We start from the raw sequence: 23701 nt of genomic DNA on the forward strand, positions 1-23701 counted from the left end.
ATGTTAAACGCATGATCTGTTCTTTTTCTGTTTACCTGCATTTTTTTAATGTGTTGTTTGTATTGCTCTGTAGTCTTGCCTAACTTTGCACTGTTTTGTATTCTTACATTATTTTGCATAGTTATACTTTTGTATTTATGCCTTATTTTGCATTGTGTTGCTTGCATTATTTTGTCTTTTTGTTAGCTGCTTTAGGAAATATGCATGTCTGTTTATCTTGTATAACCTGGATACCTGTGACCTAGCATTATTGTGATTTTTTGTGTGCCACATCAGAAATAATATAATATTTAATAATTTGTACCAGATGATTTAATAACATTATTTATGAGTAACTTCAAATCTGATTTGAGCTGATATTTTGATTTCCTATGCCATTTTTTAAACAAACACACTTGTGTCATTTACTTTTGTTTTGTTTTGTACTATAATTTATATTTATAAGTTATCCATATACATTTGTTAAAAAGTCGGTTATAAAAGCTCATCAGAGCTTATGTTGTCTGTATATCTGTCTTGCCGATCTTATCTTATCTTTTTTTAACAGTGGACTTCTCTACTTTTGCTGGCCGTTGCAATCTGTGACTATCCTTACATAGACGATATGTTAATTTATTTTGCTTAAAAATAATTTTGTATTATTTTCGCGAGATTGAATTTATGGTCTGTTGTTCCGTTGCTAAGCAATCGGAACACTCTCGGCCTCTTTCGTTCAAGTCAATGCAGACTGGTTCTCGATATTTGACACTAGTTTAAAGTGCACTTTTCAATTAAATCAAACCGGTCTATTAACGGGGAATCTTTTTTGCTAGCGAAATCTCGTGCGGAGAGGACCGAAATTAAAAAGCTCTTGAATAAATGGGAAAATAAAGAAGTTTAGTACCTTAATATCTGACACTCGCGGCTTAATCCGCCTGTTACAACAATGCCGGGTAGAGGACGCCCTAAAGGGAGGAAAAGGAAGGTGACAGAAGCAGCAGAAGTAAGGGAAGAGGAACAACCACCTGCACGGCGGCTAAGGCAACCGCCTCGTGTCAATTTGGAAGCACAACTCCCACAGGCGCCACAGATACCCTTGCCAGACGCGGAGCTGGGAAACAACAATGAGGGTAATGTAATTGACTTCCATGATATCATTACTAGGTCTCATATTTTGCACCATTTAACCACAGAAACTGTGGTTCCTACGGGTAATAGGCAAAGTCCTTCAGATACTGGGTGTGGCTTGGCGGGGTCTGGCCAAGGTGGAGAGTTCCAAATGGGTGCAAATTTTGATGGTAGCATGGACATGTATAGGTTGGCGAACGATGATCTTTCATCACATGTACCAACGCAATTGAAGCAAATAATAATGAGGGGAGAATACATAAATTTGGCTATCTTATTAAAAGGGGCAATTGAATTGAGCGATATGTGTAAAAGTTCCACACTGTCAATATCACTAGATGGCTCCCTTGAGGCCAAACCAAAACTGTGCAAGGAAAAGGTACAATCCGTCGAAAAGTGGACTGATGCATTTTTGATTTACATGTCCATCTATCTGGCTTTGCAACCCCATAAAACAAACGAAATGTTACAATATATGTACAATGTTAGGGAGGGTGCTTCACGCCAAGGCGGCTTTGCATGGCGCTCATATGATGAGCAGTTCAGGCTACGCCAGGCCATAACTCCGTCACCATGGTCCAAAATTAATAATGATCTGTGGTGGCGTTTTATGATTGTTCGTGACACGCCCCAGGGAACTCGAATGGTCCCGGTAGCCAAACACGATCGTCTACAAGTTTTGCGTGCATTGATTTTAATAAAGGGAATTGCTCATGGGCCATGTGTAAATTTAACTATGTTTTTTCACGGTGTGGTGCAAGGCATGCTGAGATTAATTGCAGTCATTCCCCGCCAAACCCAAATGCAAATGTAACCCCTGCAAATTTCTCTCGAAATAATCAGGCCGCACGGGGGCCTATGGGTTACTCAACGTAGATATTTCACACGAGGATCGGGGTTTTCCGCCCGGATAGAGTAATTTTATAAACATTTTTTTTTGGGGGGGGGGGGGAATTGTTTAACAATTTTGTGGCGGGAAAAAAGATCGCAAGCCGAGAGCTGCCTGGCTGTCATCCATTTCAATTTAAAAATGCATACATATATAATTTATGATTTAGATGTATTTGGCTTGTTGAGACCTTTTACCTTGGTCGAGCACCTCGGTGCTAGTTATCACTCGGTATGTGAATCAACAAGAGGGCTATACATGTGAAATTGGGAATTATAAACTAAAATCAATTAATTAGGATGAATATAGATATAAATAACGTTTATTATTATCCCGTTGCTGGAATAACAAGTTCTTAAGGAGTCTGTTGCATGTCTGTTGCTCAAGGCCGGAAACGTTCTAGTACTTGGCGTCCCGGTGGTTGCGTTGTTGCGTTGCATTGCGTTGCGTTGCCGTGAGATTGCGGAGATATATTGCGGATGTTGCATTGTTGCGTTGCGTTGCTAGGAGATTGCGGGTATATTGCGGGTTTTGCAGTTGCTTTTGGTAATCATGTTTTTCCGTCTTTCGGTCACGCTGCGTGGCCGGTAACTCGGCAAACCTCGTTACCGGCTTACGCGCATGCACTCGGGTCGGATTTTCTATCCGTACCGGACACACATGATAGATACTTATATTATATAATAATTAGTTATATGGTAAAATTAACAGCACCTATCCGTTTGTTTTCGAAATAGTTTTCAGTAAGGTTAAGGTAGTTCGCGTAGAGTTTTGTTTCCGCAAGTAGTTGCATAACCAGCATAATGTTCAATAAATGATAAACATAGCAACTTTTGTATTCATTCCAAAATCGTTAACTTTTTATATTACTTCAAGCACAATACATACTCGATAGCGCCACCACTAGGGCAACAGCGCCACCACTTTTATAAATATGTGCATTTATCCTTTTTAAGAAGTGCTTATCAGTTTTGTTGTGTTCCGGCATAGGTACTATACATAACAGTTATGTTTGCATGCGTGAGAATGTTCTTACGGGGTGTGTAAGCATCGAAATGTACCTGCTATGCAATCAGATCTCAAAATATGCACAAGTCCGATTCGGGAGAAAAGCTCCTGACACCACAGTTTGCATAATATTGAATTGAAATAGTAACCAGCCTACAGTAGAAGTGTTCTTACACGGTACCACATTCTCCGATTTTCGAAATATGTCCGTTAAATGAAATTATCAAATAAAATATAAATCATGCTAACGTTTGTTCATGTAAACATAGGGCACAGCTCCACCACGAAAGTGTCGACAGCTCTTTTTCTTTGCACCACCGTAAAGTGGTGGAGCTGGCGTTTAGAGGCCGTGTAAAAACGAAAATGAATGTGTAAGCTTGATCAGAACTAGCATCATCCTGCAGACAATTAAATAAAACGCAAAACAATAATGTTTTCAAAAGTACTTGTGTTTGAACTTTTTTGTAGGACGAAACAAAGTGCGGCAAATCATTAGGAAAGTAAAAACTAAGATACTAAAAACTGGAATTCTTCAGCCAATGTTGATATATGCTCAAATGTCGTCTTTAAAGACAATAATTTTCACAAACGTTAGCTACAGCTTTGTTATTGCGTGATATGTTGTTAAATGGTCAAAATATCCACTACGTTTTCTCCAAGTATCGATGAACTTGTGGTTTAGGCGTCCGTTTTTTTAATTATTTTTCTTGATTTATTCGGCGAGAGTTCAAACCCCTAAAAAGTAAAACACTTTTTATATTATAACTATTATTTTGCAATTTTGATATAACAGTGTTAACCAATGATGAAATAAGTGTTTTCAGGTGCATGATGGAGACAACTAGATTTTGGTTAAAAAAATGAGTGAGTACCTTTAAGGTATTAGAGAAAAATAGGCTTAAAGACTTACATGATTGAAACTGGAAAATATCTGATTTACAATGGAGAATATTTATGTACACCGAACCATCCTTTATCTCAATAAAAATCACGAAAAAGACAAAAGTTAAAGGCCAACTATCTACATAGACCCAGTACAATGTAGTATTAACCAAAGAATCAGCAATATATATAGACGCACAGTAAATTTATCGACATGCAATACAACCATAAATGTACAAAGTGTACCAGCAGACGCAGCTGAATACAACACGAGCTACTCTCTTGACCAGCTGTACCAAGCTGACCGTCAAAGCAGTAACTTGAGTGCCCATAACTCACAATTGTTGAAGAAGGAAAAAGACATAATGAAATATAACCATCGGTATATAATTGAACATATATAGTAGTTAGTGTAAGAAGTAGAATAAGTCATCGAAGCAGAAGCACCAGAAGCACCAGCAGCAGCGGCAGCAGCAGCACCAGCACCAGCAACAAAAATAACAACAACAACAACAACATCAGAAACGGTAGCCGAAGCAGTAGTAGTAGTAGTATCATATATACATGTAGTTTTAATTATTAAAATGAAGTTAAGTCGATACGATCAATGATGTTAGAAATAAGAAAAATCAAGTCAAACACCGACAAGACCTTTACAGCGTTGTCGAGTTAACTTGGCATTAGAAATGTATTTCTGAAAAGGTAAAAAGGGTACTAGATTTTTTTAATTAAAGGGTGATAACTATTGAGTGTCTACAGCGATTTGGCTGGTTATCAAACTTGTCCGAGATATTATGCCTATCCATATTCTGAACAAATTTAGTGGTAACTATCCCCGTCCTGACAACCATGTCGTCTAATGAATCAAAATGGTGTGTAGGAAATTGACAGAGCGTCACGTGAATTTATTTTGAAATCGGGCTAATAGTTTTTGACGAGAAGATTTTCAAAGTTCTCCATAGAGACATACATTTAAATACTGAAAAGTAACCCTGCACCTTGCGGACATGTTTTTACGAATCACCATGGGGTGACGAAATTTGATACAGGGTCAACTAAGGAACATGTCTGTGAACATATTACAAAATAGGGCCAATAGTTTCTGAAGAGAAGTTTTTCATATGGACATTTGTATAGTTGAAAGTTTATTTTACGAGTCAACATGGGGTGATAAAAATTGATAGAGGGTTACTTAAGGAAAAGGTCTGTGAAATTAAGTAATTCATATACTCAACATCAAACTTTATCCCAACATTTGTCAATAAAAGGCAAATTTAAGACATAAGCAAATGAAATAAATGAAATGAGTTCAAAATCGTCTATCTATATGTAAAGTGGGTGTTTATAAGTGAGTCATCAAAATGACTATCTGAAATGGGAGCTGACTGCTAACTTGCCTTTGGTGGTCAATATTGAGATTTATCTTACTATTTTGTTTTTTCTTATGTGCTAGGCATTGTCTTTGGCATACATTAAGTTTTCAATTCGTTTTCAATTCAGGAAATGCTCTTCAATGATTTTGTCTTAAAATTGTCATATATTTGGCAAATGATATACTTTTTCAAAGAAAAATAGTTGTGATATTGCAAATAATTCAATCTGGTGTGAGCAAATTTCTACTTTTATGTTTGTACCTACTTAGTACTACATTACTAACCATACAACCCGGCTTATTTAAATATATATTATCGTTCTTTTACCTGTTTTTTACAACATTTTGTATTATTCATGTTGATGATCTAAAAACACATATTTGTATATTGTGATGAGAGTAAAATAAAACTGTGAAACTGTGAAGAGCAATAGTACAAGGGAAAAAGTAGATAATTCAGCACGTAGTGGAAGATCTTTGACAGGGAGAAAAAGGGGTGACTCGCAGATTGTGAGAGTGGCCAGGAGAACACTCACTTAGCGGAATTGACGGGTTGATGAATTTGCCTACACAAATATCATCTAAAACGGTTGGGCTTCGGTTGAGGTTTCATGGTTTTATAAGTAAAAATAAGGATGACATTAACTATCCATACAATTCAATGTACCCGGAAAAATCGTGTTCTTGTTGTAAGCAGAAATTATATTGGAACCCCACTGAACAAGCAGAGAAAAATGGTGATATTTAGCGATGAAACACAGGTAAAATTAGACAGCGAAAAGGACTCAACAAATGAAAAGCAAATGCAGTATGGAGTCCATAATGCCTAGGTTAGCGTAGAGGCAGCTGTGTGTCAGCTATAGTTTTGGTGAAGTCTGACTTACAGTGGTGGGGGAACTTTTGAAGCTGTTGACTAAAGTATAGAAATATAAAGACTGCCGAGACAGTTACCTTTAGCCTGTTATTTCCATTAACATTCCGGAAGTTAACTATATTTTCAAGGGAATACTGCCCCGATGCAAACATCAAAGAGGACCACTCAGTGGAAAAAGGATAAGAGCTTTTCCTGTATGTCTTGGCCTTATCAGCGCCATGACACAAATGTTATCGAAAATATGTGGCGTACAATCAAACTCAAACTTGAAAAGCAGAAACACACGATCAAATAAAAAATAATTCCTCATTGAAGAAGTTGAGAAAATTTGTTACGATCTCCCATAACCAAAGCCTGTATGCCATATCTGCACCTGTTACGTGTACATGTAGCTGGAGGTACACGTTATGTTCCGCAGGCTCTCCCATGTTTTTAAAATCAACCCATAGATTGCCATGAGCCAAGAGCCCAACGCGACGCTATAACTAATTAGGGTTATAGATTCAATTGTTTCAAAGGCATCTGTTAATTCTTGTACCCACCCTCAGTACGGGTTTAAGCTATTTAAGCTATTTTATCACCCGATCGCTATAAGGACATTTTATGGTCTTATATTAGCTTGTTAATCTAGTATTATGAAGGTAAAGGAATTTGTGTGTATTTTGGCTTTTTTGTGGACTGGTATGATATTGTTGTTCTTCGGTGAGTACCTGACGATATTTCATGAACTACATTAGTAGAACATTTAAAAAAAAAACTGCGCAGTAGGAATGCTTTATATGTGTTGTATATTATAATATTACAACTACCACATCGCGCACACACACACACGCACGCGCGCGCACGCACGCACGCACGCAGGCAGGCAGGCAGGCACGCACGAACGCACGCACACACGCACACACACACACACATATATATGCGATGTGGTAGTTGTAATATTTAGTTTCATGTATATACACATAAAAACTAATTAATTGTCATGCCACCAACATCTTTTCTGGAATTTTTAAACACGTTAAGTTTTAATAAGGTTTAAAAGATGCTATAATAACTGTTCTGCCTCTTTTTCTAATGAAATTAACGTTCAATGCCAACCATTATTAAGAAATCACATGATTGACAAATATTAAGATATATTCCAGAGGCTTTCTCCATAGTTAAAACGGTGGGCTCAATTCATAATGTAGGAATACCTTAAGAAATCTAACTGACTTCCCTTTATCAGCCTACATAATCTTTGTACCGGTATGCGATGGTTTTAACCTTAACACTTGCCGCTGACCGTTAACACTTGCCGCTGACCGTAAACACTTGCCGCTGACCGCCAAACACTTGCCGCTGACCGCCAAACACTTGCCTCTGACCGCCAACAAATACCACTTAAGCCGACACTTAGGTTTTGGACAGGCCTGTACAATATTGTGAGCCAAACAATTGTCTCGATTAAGGTGTTTTAGCGGCCTACCTGTATTGCAATAACCCCAGTCGATTACTTTGTAATGAAAGAAATCCATATATTCAAGTCTGGTCAATACTTTGAACCCAATATCCTTATCTTAGTGAAAGAACAATGGGAGGTAACCAAAAACTTTTCAATCACTATTCTATCAACAAAAAGAGCTAATTAATACATCAAAAGAGCAATTCTACCTATATTATTGTTTGGCATACAATTACGCCAAATGTGAAGAAGATTTCTGCATTTGACTCTGAACGAACTTTAATTTTCTGTGTATTTTAATGCAAAACAACACGGAGTAAATATATTTTTGCCGAAAGTCAAACTAAAAACTTCTACTATTCTAAAATAGTTGTTCTATCTTTTGACAAACAAAAGTGCAAAAAATACAAAGCTGATTTTAACTTATTTGATACAAACTATGTTTTTGCACAAAATACATAAAAGAGGTTAAACACTGAACATGTTAACCTTTTGTATCGAACATAATACATTTGTTGGGTGTAATTTGGTAAGATAAGACCCCATATTAGTTGAGAAAAAAAACCCTGTATATCCTCATACCTTTTTACTTTAAATGTCTCTGCAGGGTACCGTTAAACTGATATTCTGACGTTAAAAGACATTTTCCTAATTCGTTTTTTTTGTGCTGATATCTCCAACTGTTCAAGTGGAACCTAAGAAATAAACTTTCTGGAAAAATATACATGCAGTGACATATATCTGTATAACAAGCTAAGACTAATTGGGTTGGTTAATTTATTAAGTTCCTATGGATGATATCATTATCACAGAATTGTTATGTGAAACAAATAAGTGATTCATACATTTATAGCGGCATTTCAATGTTTAAAAATACTTTAATTCACTTTTTCTTTAGTCATATGATTATACTGTGTGTTTTTCTAACTTAAATTTCCAGGAAAATTCGCCATAGATATGAAGTTCAATCCTCCGCCATCCTGCGACACGATTGTCGGAAATCCCGGAATGGTACGAATATTCGTTTCGGTGACATCATCTTCTCCAAAAAAGGATCAAGACAACACTGCAAATTCAATGGTGTCGGCAAAGCAGATGGTTTTAACAGTAAGAAGTATCCAGAAAATAGCACAACTACAGTTAAAGAAACCTTAGACCAAGAGTCAATGCTGAACGAACCCAATAGAAATCCATCGTATGTGCTCCGAAATAGCGTTTTGTGGCACCAGACAAAAGTAATGATTGATGAATTACCGCTCGAAATGGGATTTCAGCCTGAAATGGATGAAGAATTTCCAACGATTCCAAACGGTACACCGCGGATACCTTACAATATTCACCAAATGTGGATAAAACAGAATAACACCAGTTACGGGGAAAATACTTCAGACTTATCGGTACCCGACACTTACGTGGATAATATGCAGTCTTTTATGAAGCACAATCCACACTGGAAATACTATTTTTGGACGCACAGCACTGCTCGTCAGCTCATAGCTGATAAACACCCCTATTTACTCGCGTTCTTTGACAATGCAACTGAGGCTGTTGTTAAGGCAGATCTGATACGTTATGTTGCCATATACGAGATTGGGGGACTTTATGCTGATTTGGACACAGCTTGTCTTAGACCACTGGATATTGTCACAAAGAAGTACTCTTGCATGTTGGTGCTAGCCCCTTTTGAAAATGCTGCCTGTATGTCGAATCAACCATATCAGATTTGCAACGGAGAGTTTTTCTGTAAGCCTCAACATCCTTTCTGCAAACAAATTCTACAAGAAATTGGAAGAAAAAAGTTAAACGCCAAAAATCAATTCGTTATTGGACCAGGTTTCATCACAGGTCAATATCGCATCTACCAAAATATTAGCGATAAAGAACAATATAGAGTAGATATTCATCAAAATACCACCACACCATTTATGTACAAAGGCGCACTGCCAGACACGGACGGGGCTGGAATATATATTCCAAACACAAGATACTTTCTTGACCAGCCGCACCCAATTTTGAAAGTCGGTGTAAAAAAACGATGCAGCAATGTGACTGCTCATAACACTCTTGTGAAGAGAATGTGTGCAATTGTTGAAACACGAGGCTTTGTCAGAGAGCCGGGGCCCTTTACATTTCTTAATCACGATTATTCCTATTCGTTCAGTAAAGTTAACCAAAAAAAGAATAAAACATGCATTCCCGTCCGTGATATCATTCCAAGTTTTATTACCTATAAAATAAAGAGAGATGTATTAGGATTGTTAAGCTAAATTGTATTATTACTTGGCAAATCTATGCAATAAATGATATATTTGTTTGTTTATGTTATCGTTGATGAAGCAAGTATACACCTTTTTAAAGCCATCTAAAATAATCGTTTATCTCATCTTTAATTCCAACTAGAAAAGACATTTTCACACAATATGACCTTGTTCTTAAAAAGACACCATAAAATAAGAATGAGTCGATATGACCAGTTTATTATTAAAAATGTCTCTTTAACAACGCTCAGAAAACTCATCTTTTTCTAATATGAACTCTACTTTCGCTGGCCGTTAACTTCATTCAGATATGTCTTGAAATAAATACTGATGCCCTGATGCTGTCAACACACGATAGGCACACACATTAAACCTGTGCATTATCCATGCATGCCGCGGACCGCTTGTTTGGAACGTTACGGATACCATTTAAGCAACAGCGCGTTTGCCTTTGATTTCTCTGCTAAGTGACTGGCGGCTATTAGAGCGGCATTATATGAAGACGAACTCGCCAAAAATGTAATGGACAAGCGGACGAAACTTAATACTCTGTGTGAAACACGATGTGCAGTATCGTACAAATGCACTAATTACCTTCATGTCGTCATTTTGCACTGTTTGTACAACACACACACGCACGTAAGCACGCACGCACGCACACACACACACACACACACACACACACACACACACACACACACACAAGCACACACACACACACACTTACAAGTACACACACACACACACACACTTACAAGTACACACACACACACTTACAACGGTAGTAGATGAGCATATATTATTTAGTCTGTTATACTTATCTAACCTTTTATAGAAGACGAAATGTGGTCTGCTTGAAACTGTTGTTCGAATGTAGTTAACAATATGGCAAACTGAATGTGCTTAACGTATAGCTTGACGTGAAACCATCCTTTCTCCGAGATGTGCAAATGTAAAGTCACCGTCGAAATATTTATGCGAATGACGCGATATCGTATTGGAAACCAAATATGTACTAACCATTCATTAACCATATGCCGTCTAAATGAGATTCTTGTCTTTTAAATACATAACCACGGTATTCGGCACATTATCTTCTACCAAAGAGACTACGGTAATTTTCCGAAGAACGACCAGTCAAAAAGGACCATTCAAAAAAAGATAGACACTGTCGAATTAAAGTGTCATCAACGTCCGATCTTAGCGTTTTATTTAAATACTTTCAAAATTATTTTGAAATCGCAAAACGTTCTTTTGTAGAAATACATTTATTATTTTTGTATATAAGGGCGCTAAAGTAGTCCCCGATCGGGTAATACGTCGCACGCCACCAGTATGTCCTTTTTCAGAAATGGGTAGATTTCAGAGGTCTTCATTTTTCGAAAATGGCGAGATAACGACACGAACATTCTTTTATCACATGCTTACCCTTGTTTTCCGTGTAATATACCAATTACGAATATTTTTTTCTTACATGCTCTACGATGAAAAATGGGGTTTAAACAGTGAAATAACAACAGTGAAAATATCAATATGATATTTTCACTGCAAAATAAGGAGTGAAAATAACAACTTTCAAAATTTCTTTTAATTCCTTTGTAGTTACTTGCCTTGATCAAAACAGAACATACTTTGAACCAGTAAATGTTGTCAAAAAATTGTTTAAATATTAAAGAAATGTTTTATAAATTTAAATAAATATATATTTGGAAATAAACAATTTACCGTTTATTACCGGTTATCCCGTTTTTCAAACATTTTCCTGATCTTTGAAGCTGAATGTTCGAACATTTGCTTTCATACCAAACAAATTACAGACAAAAATAACTGTTCGAACATAAATAGAATTTTATATCATCGTTCAAATGTATTTTGAACTGTTTGCCGTTGTAGTACGTTAAATGAGCTTCCTGATAAATTCACACAACAATTTACAGATAATCCGATATTTTTACCCCACCCACACCTTAATGTTTGTCAACAAACTAGCGTGGCATTCACTCTTTATCTGGAAACCAAACCTGTTTTCAAGCGAAACAGACTGGTCTCTGACAGTACGATGACTGAATATTAATTTACTATGAAACACTAGTCTTTAACTAAGAAAAATGTTGAAAATCCAATGAGTATCCGCATTTGTTTTACTAACACATTTGACCTTCCAAATTTTCATTCATTAAATAGCGGCGTAGTAATTTGGTTATGTATTCATGTCCAACGTAAAATAAAAGTGTTTTCATTATTTTTTTGAACATATGTGCACTTTATAAAACTTCATTGTTTACTGTTCATAAAAGCTTTGCACTAAAACACGAGCGAATAATAAGCTATAAGCATGAATAGCAGAGAACTATTTCTCAGCAAACCGAAACCAGATAAGTTGACAGCTATAATTTTGCATGAGGGGCGTGCCACGGGTAGCGGCGTAAAAACCACCCTTTTCCAAAAAAGGGTAATTCAGAAATAAATAAAAAAACTTATTAAACTCCAAATTGTGTACTAATTGTGTTGTTTTTTTTTGGTTAAAATTGTTCGTTATTCATGTTGTTGGATATTTTACTACACATTTTTGGACTAGGGCACTTGTGACCTAGTTCATAGCCATAAACGCGATACCTGCATTCTCAAGCCTCTGGGGATTCACTGATGTAATGTATTCATACGCTGTATTTTGATTGGATTGCGGTTAGCGAATTTGAATAATCAAAGTAGTACCAGAACTGATTACAATGAAAACATCCAATAAAAATAGTTCTCCAAACAATTCAAGCTAACTGAATGTTCGTTTAATGAAGAACAAGAAATTCATACGTAGCGAGTGAGTTAATCGGGTTAATTACATGAATGTCCTTGCATTCGGTCAGATTATATGCAATAAGAATATGAACATATTGGAAAAGTACGCATCGTAATTTTTCCGTTCAATGCTGTGTATTGATAGACTGGTACCGTTTTTCTCTTTTATCCGAAATGAAACCAGTATCAGCTAACCGCCGTGCCCGTCTCGCATTCGAAATGTCTTGTGAATTCATACGTAAAGCGAATAAAGCGTGCGGTCTTAGTAGAAAACAACCAGGAAAGTTGGTTTAAAGAAGTATTGTTATCCTTTGTATAGAATGTTGGTATTCCGAAGTCGGTCCCTGTTCTTTTTTCGACATAATTTGCATGTTTCCGTGATATTTTCTTTTCGATACAAAGTTTTTTTTAACTAATCAACGCATGGCACGTAGCACTTTTTTAAATACAACATGATTTTTTGGTATTTATTGTTCAAATACTATAAATGTTAACTAAAAACCTTATGCCGCGTACCTGTATAACTTTATATTTTTTTTAGGAAAAGTAAATCAGGGTACCAGTGTACTTATTGTGTACTCTGATCAGAGCGTCCGAATGATTCATACATGTATATTATCACTACTTCCGGATGCTGATGATGTGAATTTCAAAGTGTTTTATTGAGGAAATAAAGCCGACATTGAATGATTACCACCATCAAACGGATTTATTTTCATCTGACCGTGGGTAGCATTTTTAATTTGACACGTAAATTTTCAAGCAATACAAGTTCGTTTGAAAATATCATGTAATCTCAATTTCGCAAAATGGAGATAAAAAATATCAAATATGCGCATACTTATTTATGAAGTTTCATTCTAAATGAGGCCAAATGTATGAATATGTGCACAGCATTTGTGAATAAGATGGTTGTTTACCTATGTGCATAGAAAAATCTTGGAGCCACTCTCAGTGTAAGTACATAATTACTTTATACATTTTGTTCAATGATATGGTGATAAGCCATTGCCATTGATAAAACAATTTTGCATGCTCAATTTTGATTTCCTCTCTTATAATGCACAAGTCAATTGTTACCACGGCCCCTCGGGGATATACCGGGGAAAATGGCTGTGTTTTTACCTTTCAGGTGTCCTCGTAGCTATTATATAAAAGAGCTTCAGCGAACACATTACCAGGGTATATATTACCTTCTTGGACGTGTTGTAAACATCAAAAAAAAAATATCAACATTAAAGTTATGGAAGCCAGAACTAGTGTCCTCGCAATGCCGGGTGATTGCGGTGGTTTTGTTCAAAATATATCAGGGAATTGCTCTTACCTTAGATCCCCTGGGTGCGGGGACGTAATTCACGAATTTTTACCACCAGTTCGTTCTCCCAGGTCAGGGATTTTACCGGGGATTGGCTGGACCGAAAGTCAAAGTACCTGCTATTCCCTTGTGGGGGGGGGGCGTGGTTACAATTGACTGGTGCATACTTTACAAGTTCTTTTTCTGAAGACGCTTTGTGCTCACTTTTTGTTTTCTAGCCAAGAATGAAAATAAAAAATCAGTAGGAGATACAGTATGGTGATGCATTGTTGTTGATAGATCAATATAAATTTGTGAAATATTTGAGGGAAAGGTATTTAGTTAAATAATTTACAAGTGTAACTTTTGAGTTTTATTTTACAATGCAATGCCGGATATTGTGGAGATAGAATTGAATTTGTATTAATTAATCAGTTGACTTGTGGCGTTTAGGGAACAAAATTAAAATCAAAATATTCAATAAAGTTCCCTTATCACCCAATGTTGTTGAATAGTGAAGTAACGAAGATTTAACCTCACAACAGTCGTTCTCAAATGCTGTCCAGGCTTTTGTATGCTTAAGAATAACTAACCTCGCGATGTCAGACCAGAAATCATCTTGGCATGAGATTGGATCACTATGGATCATTATGCAGTCAAATGTAAATACGGCTCTTACATCCAGGGGTATACCGGGGATAGCCGGCGAAATGGGCCATGTTTTAACCTTTCAGGTGGCCCCGCAGTGCCGGGTCTTCCCGGAAAATAAAGTGTGGATGGGGCTTAACCAAATGTCCCTTGGGTGCGGGGGCATATGGTGGGGATTTTACCATCAGATTATCTCCATAGGGCGGGGATTTTATCTGGGGTTGGCTGGACCGAAAGTAAAAGTCCCCGCTATTCCGGGACCGGGGGGGGGGGGCATGGTTACAATTACCTGATGCAATAGCTTGTGTATTCAGATAAAGTTAAGAATATATATTTATTTATATAAGTTATACTTTGCAATCTAAATCAAAGATTTGAAAAAGGTATCCTGTATCAATAAATGCAAGTATACATAAATGACTGTGGAAATCTTTATGTATCATCCAAATATGAGTACCTTGCAGGGTGAATGTTATTTGTTAAAATTATACTAAGTGAGCTTTCAAGATTACCTTTCCAATCGCATACACAATGCAGTTTGAAACCTGGATAATTAAAACAAATCTTGGTTGTAGACCATAACTATTAAATATTTGATAAGTCACAGACATTATAAGGTACAGTTTAAAGGGGCTGTACTCAGTTAAGGATGAAAAAGCAAAAATTTAAAGAAAATTGTAGAAAATTGACATAAACTTGGTATCGATGTGTACAATTAATGCATTGAAACTTACTAACTGATGATCCCAATAGTTTACAAATGATTTATTAATAGCAGTTATTTCGTGTTTAAAAAGTTACTAGGTATGTCTACCGAGTAGAATTCATTCCTTATGCGTGATCTGCCGTTGATGTTATTACATGATATTAGCGAGTTAGGTATACATCTGGAAAATTCCACCCAGTAAAAGTAAGTCTTCATAGCATAGTAGATACGACACTTCACTGCATTTTTTTTCATTTTGGTATTTTATTTACAATATTGATATCAGAGAGTAAAATATTTCATTTAAAAAGGGTCCTTAGATTCGTTACAGGAAAAAAAACTTTTTTGGTGCCAATCTGGTGTACAGTCCCTTTCATAAACAACAAGTGAAGCCAATGCTGTATTAATTTGAGACAAACAAAAAGAAGACAGCACAAAGTTCAAAAAGTGTGACTAATGTGAGAATACCTTACATAATTTATAAATTTGCAAGCGATTCAGACAATTTTAATGCTAGAAATCACAAAAAACCATTCCCTTGAATTATTCCTGTCATAGTTAAAAGCTACACTCTCACAGATTTACCGTTTTTACAACTTTTTTTGGTCTTGGAAAGAGCAAATTTTTGCGTTAACATCTTCAAACAATGATATCAGATTGCTGACAAACAATCAGCTCGTAGTTTGTCATATTTCCTTTCGAAAATTAATGTTTTATGGCTTAAACCGTTACTACCAGTTTAAGAATAATGCTTAAAACATCATTTTTTTTTAACTTTAATATAAAAATCTTCCATCTAAATTTTGGTCAGCAGTCTTATATAACTGGTTTCCATGGATTTTCGCAAAAATTGGCTCGTTCCAAGACAAAAAAATAAAAAAAAAGTTGTCAAAACGTTCAATATGTGAGAGTGCAGCTTTAAACTCATAATAAAATTTCAATGCACTGTATTTGACATAATTTCAAACAGATGAAAAAATGTTATTTTTAAAAAGCACAATATATCCTTTATGTGACCTTACATTATAATGAATTAATTCAGATCATAATTAAGTGATTTTTCTTGCACTTAAATGTGAACAAGTCAAAGCTTGGGATTGAACACTAAATGAAACAAGAATGAAATTAAATGAATCACAAAATATCATCAAAAGTATACTCACAAGTGTTCTTTGATAAACAAAAAAATGAAACTTTTCAGACTTTCAAAAATTTAACATTTACTAAATACGGTTATATAAAATGATGAATACATTTGTAGGATTTGATATCCTACTAGATGTAACTCGGCTTCGTTCATTTTTCTAAACTTTCTCTCAGTGATGAGGAATAAATTTTATTCACTGCAGTTGTTTTCTAAGTTTATGAAAATAAGAACAATTGAAACAATTCATTAACTACTGTTGATCAGTGCAGATTGTTGGAGGTCATGGTTGATTTCAATGAACCACCAATAAGCCCTGCCAAAATTGGATACTGATTGGTCAGTCAGGTGCTTTTGGTAGGCATTATTAGCATGAATGTTCATTTTAACCATCATTTATGAATGTTTACAAAATCATTGAATATTGAAATAACAAGCAAAATGTTAGTTTGAATGATGAAAGCCATGAAATATGTGAAGTATTCCAAAAGAGACCAGTTTTTCAGCCTGTGTAAATAATGAGAAAATTGTTAAGTAAAATTATTTATTGTTTATCAGGAAAATGTTGAAATCTCATGTTTAGGCCTATAGTGATCATACTTGATTGCTATGTTATTGGCACTTATTGCAATATGTTTTATTCATTGCAATATTTATGTAAAACATTAATTATTATGTTGACTTAAGTTTGAAGATAAGAACTAATGGTATAGGTGATGTGAGAATGATCTCGTAAGTCTTTAAAACCACTTTTGGTATTGTGAGTGTTTTGCTCCAGTCTTGTTCAGTTTAGCTTTTGAAGATTTTCAAAGTAACTGCGAAACAAGTCCAGCTGTCTAGAAATACTATGTCAAACCCTGACCAGATATAATTTCTTGTCTTTTCAAATTACCAACTTGGCAATGGTTTTATCATAACATAGGATATTGGTTTTAAAGAACATGTTAGTGTTTTTGTATGTGGAATGAAATATCATAAGTGGCACTAAATTGAACATAATTTATAGTTCTTATTGATATTACACATAGCCCCAAGTACATGTTGATCTAAGATTTAAGGCTTGGATGGAGTCAGGGCAAGAAAAATGCATGTTAATACATTGTACTTTCCAACGCAAGAACTGTTTGTTTATTCAAGTAAATAAAGCAATCCCCACACCAAGGAACTGCAGTATTGCTTAACCAGCTTAATTGACATTATGCGTTGGAGTTCAAATTGCTGCAATTAAAGGCACATCTAGTTTACAGAATTATTCAAACTCTGATTTAGCAACCTTAATATAGTTATATGAGCTACTTTTGCGAAATGAAAGCTTTTTTAGATTTACAGGGACGGGTGAAAAGTATTTGCCAAATGTACTGCAACACCTGATACCTGTTGCCTAGGAATCCTGATACCTGTTGCCTAGGAATCCAACAAATTCTTGGCACTTCAAATGTTACAGTACTATTCAATTTGGAGTGCCTGAAAAGAAAGCTTTTTGATTCTACATTCAACATCTTCTTTCTGTATGACATATTGGACCAGGAGAATCATGAACCTACAACCTTTTGCATCTATTGAGATAGGGAGCGTTCAGGACAGTGACAGAGGATAATACAAGAATGGCCAACTGCTGCATTTATTGAGTTATCTAATGCATACAAATTAAGACGGAGAAAATAATTCTTAATTTTTCCGAACTACTTCCTTAAGCATCTTGTATGTAGTTGTCTTTTACAATGATTGTTCAAAGTTACAATGGCCCTGTGGGTTAAAGATGACCTGTCCACGGGGTAATATGTTTTGTACATAATAGGGTTATAAGTACTGCATTTTGATCCGGGAGGTTGTATTCAACTCAAGTAGATTTTTGCAGATTTGGATTTCAAAAGGCACAAGCCGAGTAAAATCGAAATCTACAAAAAACTACCAGAATCAAATATGACATTCGGCCATATCCGGATCAAAACGCAGTACTAATAACCCTTTTATTATATACATTACTGATTAGATCACTTAGAAGCCACATCTTTGCATAATAAATTTCATTTCAAGGATGCACTCATTGCTTTAATGACGTCAATTTAATATTGCGCAACACACTTATTATGACGTGACGTCACAAGAGTGGTATATATGGCCGTATTGCACTGTAGCGGAATATGGGTTAAAGTATTTTGTGATATGTATTGCATGTGGATTGATGATGGGTATATAATAAAGGATAAAATAATGTTTGGTATTCCATTCTCACTAGCAGTGTGATTCAATGCTGACACCATGTTATGAAATTTGATGGTCAAAGTATTTAAAAGACATTTCAATATTTCATACTTTAAAAACGATATTCATCTCATCTTAGTCTACCCAACTTGCTTTGCTATGTACAAAAGTCTGCAACAGTAATATGAATAGCATTAGACAGAAGGCAGTGCTTAGTATTCATCAACAGCACTAAGTTATCATGGTAACATATTATATGAATTGAATACCAAGCACAAATTAAGAGGGAGAAAATAATTCTTCACTTTTTAAATAAAAACTACTTCCTAATAGCATTGTGTAGTCTGACATAGGTGTACAATGTAGATGTATTTTACAAAGATTGTTCAAAGTACGGCCCTGTGGTTTAAAGCTCCACTGAAAAAGAGGTGACAGGTTTTCTATATAGTATATAATTACATCATTGAAAATCTTCTCTGAAACTGCAAATAACAGACCTTTGATCAAATTAAAGAGGTATGTGTGCCAACCACATAAATTAATTTGTACAAGTCTGATTTAACGACTTTGAGAAATTCAAAAGAACTAGGACTTTATCTGATTTAACGCTTTAGTCCCCCCCCTCACACACACCCCCCTCACTCTACGCCCACTTAACTAGATTTTTTCAAATTTCCTTTGCAGCTTGCAAGCAGTTTTAGTCTAAAGTTTAAGCTAGCCCATCAAACAGTGACCCCTTGTGATGTGAGCCGATTTTTTTTAATGCTTAGAACATGGTTGTCAACATTCCCCTAAATGAAGCCCTAGTCCATCAGTGCTTTCAGCACTTTGATTATACTTGTGACTTGTTCAGCGCTTTATCAAAATTAAAACTTGATAACTGCAAGCTGTTTTTGTCATTTTCATTTGGAACTATTTATATGGCGCATCGTTGACATTCCACTCAGTGTACTTTGGCTGTAAAACAATGGGTTTAGAAAGTGGAACGTGGAACTAAATTGGTAATAACAACACCGTTTAAAGCATGTGATAAAAAAGATCTGACACTCGTTGTCATTTTATACAAGATTTTTTATTAAACTCGTCCATGAAAGTTGTTAGTAAGCTCGTCAGATCCTAAATATATGCGCATATCGACGTTACGTTAAGTCATCTTCCCTACCAAATTGTGATGAAAAACTTGCAACCGTTGTTGAGATATTGTTTATCGCAATAGACGTTTTCAACGTTTAACAATTGAAATGACGAAGCAGCGCGCAATAACAAAATTGTGTTTGGCAATCGGAAAAACGCCGTCACAAACAAGGACAATGTTGGAAGAAGCCGAATTAAAGCCTGAAGTTTGTCGTGCACTTGTGTTCAAATGGCATAAGCGATTTTCGGATGGGAGAACATCCGTAGAAGACGATTCGAGACGCGGAAGAAAAAAGAAGATAACAGAAAACTTGATAAGCAAAGTCTGTGACGTCATTGAATATGACAGACGACAAAACGTTGCGAAAATATCACAACAAGTCTGTGTTAGCGTTGGTACTAAACACACAGTTTTCACTAAACATCTGAATATGCAAAGAGTTTCGGCAAGATGGATACCACGGTTATGGTCTGAGGAAGAAAAAAAACCAAAAAAAAACGCGTGCCTCTGCCAATGTCATTTCTAAGGGGCCACACCAGGGAAGAGGACGACTTCATCAACAGGATCGTAACAACTGACGAAAACTTGGCTGTATCATTTTGGTCCAGAAACCAAACAAACAAACATCGGCATGGAAACGGATATCATCGCCGCCTCTGCTGAAAGGAATGGTCCACAAGTCGTCTCAAAACAACATATTCATATTCTTTATGGATATTGATTCTTCTCGTGCACTCAGTACCTGTAGGGAAGACGGTGAATGCGGAATATTATTCAAAGGTTATAATGTTGTATTTCATATCAGTTATATTTAAAATATGACTTAATTAAATTGATTAAATTTAAAAACATCCTCATTTAAATAGAAAAATAATGAAAATAAATTTCGTAATATGCTGTATTCATTTCTTGTTACGTATTTCACTTTCCTGGTTATACGGTGTGACCTGCTCCACGAAATAGCGAAGAAACGTCCCGGGACGGCCATCGGACATATTTTGCTTCATCAGTACAACGCACCAGCCCGCCGTGCAGAATCTACTACCCACGAGATGGACATCTTGAGACTAGGGCGAGTGGAGCATGCACCTTACAGCCAAGATTTAGCTCCAATGCACTTTAAGGTGTTTCCTACTGTTTCTGTGTTGAGCGGACGACCGATTTTTTTTTATTTGAAGTATGCAACCAGGGCTATTGTTGATAAATTAAAAGACGCAGTGGAACAGGAAAGTTTTTGCCGAAAGGTTGCGACGACACAGGCGTTGAATTGATTGTAACGGTGTATATTTTGGAAAGATTTGATACACTTTGTGATGTCGGTGACGTTTTATGATAATATTACTATGCGTCGTGGTATGTACAGGTCTATAGATAATGTTAACTTACAGCAGCGGTAACTGATCGGAGTTTGACGAAATATCGTGTATTAAATAAGTACATGTAGTTCTGCGTTATGTTCACTGAGTTTTGATTTATCTTACAATTTGCGAACGCCAAACTAATAGTTAACATGATTTTTGAATGGCTCAACATTGGCATGTCACAAAAAGTAAGCAACGCAAAAATGAATGTGTCTATGCACATTTCAATAATATTAGAAATAAAAATAGTATATGTGGCATAAAGATGCTCGCTCTTGTTTTTATAAATTCATTGTTTTGTATGACAGAATTAAGGGTGGCAAGTCACAAGGAGTGTTAAAAACAAAGATACCAAAAGCTGGAACCCTTCAGCAAATGTTGATATTTACTCCAATGTCGTCTTTGAAAAACACATTTTTTATTAGCGTTCACAACGCTAATACTCACTTAATTACAGCTTTGTTGTTGCGTGATTGGTTGATTGATATTATAACGTGATGTTATCAATATATTGTTAAGAGGTTCAAATATCTTTCTTTTAAAAGTCCCGGTAGCGTTGTGATTTAGGCATTAGTTTTCGTGACTTTACCGGCGTGGGTTCGCACCCAACTAAACCAAATATATTTTTACACACTAACTTTATTTTCTGCAATTTGGATATCAAAGATTAAAATAAGGATAAAATAAGTGTTTTCAAATCTAATACCGGTAACACTAATCGTGAGAGAGTACTTTTGAGTTATTAGAGAAAAATAAGCTTAAAGACTAACATGATTGTAACCGCAAAATATCCGATTTGCAAGTTAAAGCCAAATATCATTATACGCAACTAGTCATAGTACCCGGGCAATGCAGTATTTACTAAAGAATATAAATAGACGTACAGTAAATTTATAAACATACAACACAACCGTTAATGTATAAAGTGCACTACTAAACGCAGCTGAATACAACACAAGCTACTCTCTTGACCAGCTGTACCAAGTTTGAACGTCAGAGTAGCAATTTGAGTTCCCATAACTCACGTGTGCTGAATTATTGAAAACCGATATAGATATGTAGAAAAAAATATGTTGCTCACCCTGTTTGAAAATTAGTTTATTGAACATATATAGAAATTATATAAGAATCAGTAGAAGAAGGAAAGATAGCACTAGCAGTAGTAGTAGTAGTAGTATCAGATTGACATGCAATTTTAATACAGTTTATAAATTATTTCATTAAAAAGTTTTGTTGTCTGTTTCGTAGGCTATTTTGGAACTTTTTCATAAATGTTGCATATTATCTTGAAAAACAGCTGCTCGCTAATTGTTTTTATTTGATTTTTTTTTCCTTTTAATCACTTTTTGGTGCAATATGTTCAGTAATTATTTGTGTAGGGTCCTTTTTCTATGCGTGTCTTTTTTAAACTTGGGGTTACTTTTTTAACATAATTATTTAATGGAAGTCATTATGTTTTGTTAAATTGGACTTTTACAGTTTTTACAAATGTTTAATAAAAAGATGTCCATGATATTGAACAGGATATTGTTTATATTTCGGACTACTGGGCTCGGAGTACTGGGCTCCGACTACTGGACTCGGGAACAACTGGACTCGGGAACTACTGGGCTCGGACTACTGGATCCGGACCACTGGGCTCGGAGTACTGGGCTCGGACTACTGGGCTCGGACTACTGGATCCGGACCACTGGGCTCGGAGTACTGGGCTCGGACTACTGGATCCGGACTACTGGGCTCGGAGTACTGGGCTCGGACTACTGGATCCGGACTACTGGGCTCGGAGTACTGGGCTCGGACTACTGGATCCGGACTACTGGGTTCGGACTACTGGGCTCGGACTACTGGATCCGGACTACTGGGCTCGGACTACTGGGCTCGGACTACTGGATCCGGACTACTGGGCTCGGGGAGTACTGGGCTCGGGAACTACTGGGCTCGAAGACAAATGGGCTCGGGAAACTACTGGGCTTGGGGACTACTGGGCTCGGGAACTACTGGGCTCGGGGACTCCTGGGCTCGGGGACTACTGGGCTCGGGAACTACTGGACTCGGGAGCTACTGGGCTCGGGAAACTACTGGGCTCGGGAACTACTGGGCTCGGGAAACTACTGGGCTCGGGAACTACTGGGCTCGGGAGCTACTGGGCTCGGGAGCTACTGGGCTCGGGAAACTACTGGGCTCGGGAAACTACTGGGCTCGGGAGCTACTGGGCTCGGGAGCTACTGGGCTCGGGAAACTACTGGGCTCGGGGACTACTGGGCTCGGGAACTACTGGGCTCGGGGACTCCTGGGCTCGGGGACTCCTGGGCTCGGGGACTACTGGGCTCGGGAACTACTGGGCTCGGGAGCTACTGGGCTCGGGGACTATTGGGTTCGGCAACTACTGGGCTCGGGGACTACTGGGCTCGGACTTCTGGGCTCGGACTTCTGGGCTCGGACTTCTGGGCTCGGACTACTGGGCTCGGGAACTACTGGGCTCGGACTTCTGGTTCCGGACTACTGTGCTCGGACTACTGGGCTCGGGGACTACTGGGCTCGGGGACTCCTGGGCTCGGGGACTACTGGGCTCGGGAAC

General features: G+C 36.8%; 1 protein-coding gene across 1 annotated transcript; it reads left to right on the forward strand.

The window, feature by feature from the left end:
• Positions 1-925: 925 nt before the first annotated feature.
• Positions 926-9843, forward strand: LOC128230702 (uncharacterized). Its single transcript, XM_052943146.1, has 2 exons — positions 926-1296; positions 8517-9843. Exons 1-2 carry the CDS (start codon positions 926-928, stop codon positions 9841-9843), a joined length of 1698 nt encoding a protein of 565 aa, XP_052799106.1.
• Positions 9844-23701: the final 13858 nt, after the last annotated feature.

Source organism: Mya arenaria, chromosome 4, assembly GCF_026914265.1.
Source record: "Mya arenaria isolate MELC-2E11 chromosome 4, ASM2691426v1".
Taxonomy (NCBI): Eukaryota; Metazoa; Mollusca; class Bivalvia; order Myida; family Myidae; genus Mya; species Mya arenaria.

Excerpts from the sequence above, each read along its gene's own strand:
- LOC128230702 (XM_052943146.1), top strand. The coding sequence starts at position 926 with ATGCCGGGTAGAGGACGCCCTAAAGGGAGGAAAAGGAAGGTGACAGAA. Across the intron at positions 1,297-8,516 it reads GGTAGCATGGACATGTATAG|GAAAATTCGCCATAGATATG; the intron begins GTTGGCGAACGA and ends TTAAATTTCCAG.